This window comes from Monoraphidium neglectum (genome assembly GCF_000611645.1).
Source record: "Monoraphidium neglectum strain SAG 48.87 unplaced genomic scaffold scaffold01554, whole genome shotgun sequence".
NCBI lineage: Eukaryota > Viridiplantae > Chlorophyta > Chlorophyceae > Sphaeropleales > Selenastraceae > Monoraphidium > Monoraphidium neglectum.
The window spans coordinates 1-3,019 of NW_014012074.1; the positions used below are offsets into that span (position 1 = coordinate 1).

Genomic DNA, 3,019 nt, shown 5'->3' on the forward strand with positions numbered 1-3,019 from the left:
ACAGTCTTGGCCTTCACGGGAATCTCCAAGGTGCTGCGCGCGCACCTCCCCACAGTGTACGCAATGGACGGCTTCGAGGCCCAATGGGACGAGCTCATGTCCATCGCCGGCCGCGTGCTCGCGTCGGGGCGCCGCAGCGTGGCCGTGGCCGCGGCGCAGCTGCTGACAAGCGTGCTGCAGGTGCGGGGCTGCGCGGCGGCGGCGGCGTGCGCCGTCACCGTTGAGGGTTGAGCCGTCCGAGGTTAATGCCAGGGGAGGCGGGCGCCAGGGACAAAGGACTCACGGTGTGCGGGGCAAGCATCTGCGCGTCGCCGCCGCCTGGATCTCAATCTTACCCATCACATACACCGCGCCCCTCCGACCCTCGCCTCCAACACTCTCATCTAGTCCTGCCGGCCGGCTGGCCGCACCCAAACCGCCCCCTTCGCCCGCCCCTCTCCCATCACCCAACCCCGCGCCAGTCCTACAAGCACCCCCACCCCGGCAGCTACCCCTGGAAGCGCGCCTTCGCCGCCGTCGACGCCGGCGTCGCGGCCATGGCCGTCCCCAACAGCCGCGCGCCGCTGCAGGCGCGGAGCGAACTGCTGTCGGGCCTGGTGGCCGTCTACCAGGTGGGGCCGCCTTCGGGAAAAAAGGGGGCACTCATAATTATTAGGTTGACTGCTGCAAGTGCAAGTATGGGAATCCTGCGGTGCTCAGGCCCGGGCGTTGCAAGAAAGGAATTTGCATGCACTGAGCCTGCTGCGCTCTTCGCCTTGCCCGACTACGCCGTCCCGGCATGCTTGAGCCCCGTATGTAGTTATGCATATTGACATAATTTGTACGTATTGCATCGACTCTACACAGGCCCAGAAGGACGCGTTCGACCTGGAAGACCTGCAGGCATTGCTCAGGTGGCTGGACGCGTTCATCAGATACCCCCTTGGCGGCGATGACGTCACCCCGGTCCCTGGCGTCCTGCCGGCAGTTCAGAAAGCCGCGCTTGCGGCGCTCTCGCAGGTGGCAAGCGGGCCGGTCGCGCCGGCCGCCGCGTGGCCGGATGTGCTGCGCGCGCTCGCCGGGCTGCTCTGCCCGTTCCGGGCGGCGCAGCAGCGCAAGGCGGACGCCGAGGCGGCCGCGGCAGCTGCGGCGGCGGCGGGCGAGGGCGGCGGCGGCAGCATAGGCGGCGTGAGCATGGGACGACACGGCGCAGCGGCTGCCGCTGCGGCGGCGCCGCCGTTGCCGCCGCACAGGTCGACACCGGGCGTGTCGCCGTCGTCGTCGCCGCCGCCGCTGGGGGCCGGCAGGGCAGCGGGGCTCGCGTCGTTTGGGCCGGGGCGGGCCGCGCTGCTGAGCCCGCGGGCGCTGGGCAGGGTCGGCAGGTGAGGCTGCCGGTTCGCTCGCTGCTACGAGGATGCCGCCTCGCACTGAGCTCAAGCGGCACTGTCGGCGGCACAGCACGCGTTGCAGTTGGGTACCCGGCTGTGTGTTCACGGCACTCATTGCTCCCTTTGCTGATGTGCATTGGAGGCGCGCTGATCGTGTCATCATCAGCGGCATGCATTGGTTTGCGCCTGAGCGGGCCGGCAGGTCCTGTCTGACCCCTGGGGCTCCTTGCAACCCGCTCGACATGCATCCCTCGCAGCCGCTCGGCCGCCGCCCGCGAGGCCGCCGCGCAAAGCGACGCGCGCATGCTGACGCCGCTGCTGATGGCGCGGGTGGTGCAGCTCCTGGTGCCCCTCTACGCCGACAAGGCCCCGTGGAAGGTGCGCGGCAGCTTCTCACAGCTTGAGGGGTCGACCCCTCAACTTACTTCGTCTGCAGCCGGTTGACAGACTGCAGCAGCATGAGGCAGCTTTGGCACCGCTCAGAGCAAAGTGTGCATGCCGCGCTCTGGGTTGTGCAGTGTTTCATGTCCGCACGTGCGCGTGCACTTACGCCACCGCTCCAGCTTCTGGGTTGGCAGCCAGGCCAGACTGCAGCGGCTGGAATTCACCAACAAAAAGGCACATGTCACACGCGCCTGCCGTCGCTTTCTGCACCCTGACACACACATGCACACACCCAGGTGCGTGCTGCGCTGTTTGGCCCCGTGGCAGGCGCCCTGGGCGAGTGCATGGCCATGGCTCACACCACCGTCTGCGCTGCCGCCGTCGCCGCTGCGGCGCGCGAGGCGGCCGCGGCGGGCAGCGGCAGCGGGGGTGGCGACAGCGCGCCGCTAGCGGCGGCCACCGCAGCTGCGACGGCGGCGGCGGGGGACGAGACGCAGTGGCCCGGCTGTGATGAGGTTGGGGTGAGCGGCTGCGTTGAGCTTTGGCGCCAATCTGCGGCCGGCTTCAGCTCGGTGGTCAAAGCGGGGCTGCCGGCGGTCAACATCGTGTTTGTGAACCAGCACCAGGCGCCTGCAGAGGACACCTGGCAGCTGCTGGCGGCAGCCTTTGAGATGTTCCTGCTTGGCGTCGGCCTGCCGCCCCATCTGGAGCTGCCGCCGCAGGCGCCGCGGCCACGGCGGCGGCGGCGCGTCGGGGCGCGCGCGTCCGAAGGCGGCGCGGCGGAACAGGAGCAGGAGCGGCAGGCGGCGGGCGAGGAGGCGGCCTCCGGGGACGAGGGGGCGAGCGAGGCGGGGGGGTGGACGGCGATCTGCGCCGCAGACGACCAGCAACACCCAGGGGACGGCGAGGCGCGCCGCCGGCAGCTGCGCGGCAGCAGCAGCAACAGCGGCTCCAAGCCGCCCGCATCCCAAGGCTCTGCCGCAGGCCAGCGGCGGCGCGGCGGCGGCGGCGGCAGCAGCTTGTCCGACCCCGGGGACGGCGGCGGCGTGCAGCAGCAGCTGGCGCCGCAGGGCGCGGACCTGCGGTGCGTCGTGCTGGACACCCTGACCGATAATGTCCTGTCTGCCTGCGGCAGCGCCCCCCACGAGACGCGCCAGCGACTCGTAGGCGTCGTCGCCGCCGGCGCGAGCGGTCAGGTGCCGGCCGACCACGAGCCTTGGGCCCCAGCCGACGGCCCCGCCGGCGCAGACGCAGATGCAGCGGCGGGG

At 70.9% G+C, this 3,019-nt stretch overlaps 1 protein-coding gene across 1 annotated transcript in view; it reads left to right on the forward strand.

The window, feature by feature from the left end:
- Positions 1–63: 63 nt before the first annotated feature.
- MNEG_8276 (hypothetical protein) overlaps positions 64–3,019 on the forward strand; it is a gene marked incomplete at both ends in the record, with an annotated part of 4,586 nt that continues 1,630 nt past the window's right edge. Inside the window, 5 exons of the mRNA XM_014043248.1 lie at positions 64–180; positions 462–611; positions 847–1,361; positions 1,625–1,745; positions 2,048–2,942. Of these exons, the coding sequence (XP_013898702.1) occupies positions 64–180; positions 462–611; positions 847–1,361; positions 1,625–1,745; positions 2,048–2,942 (1,798 nt within the window). The remainder of the gene's footprint in view (positions 181–461; positions 612–846; positions 1,362–1,624; positions 1,746–2,047; positions 2,943–3,019) is intronic.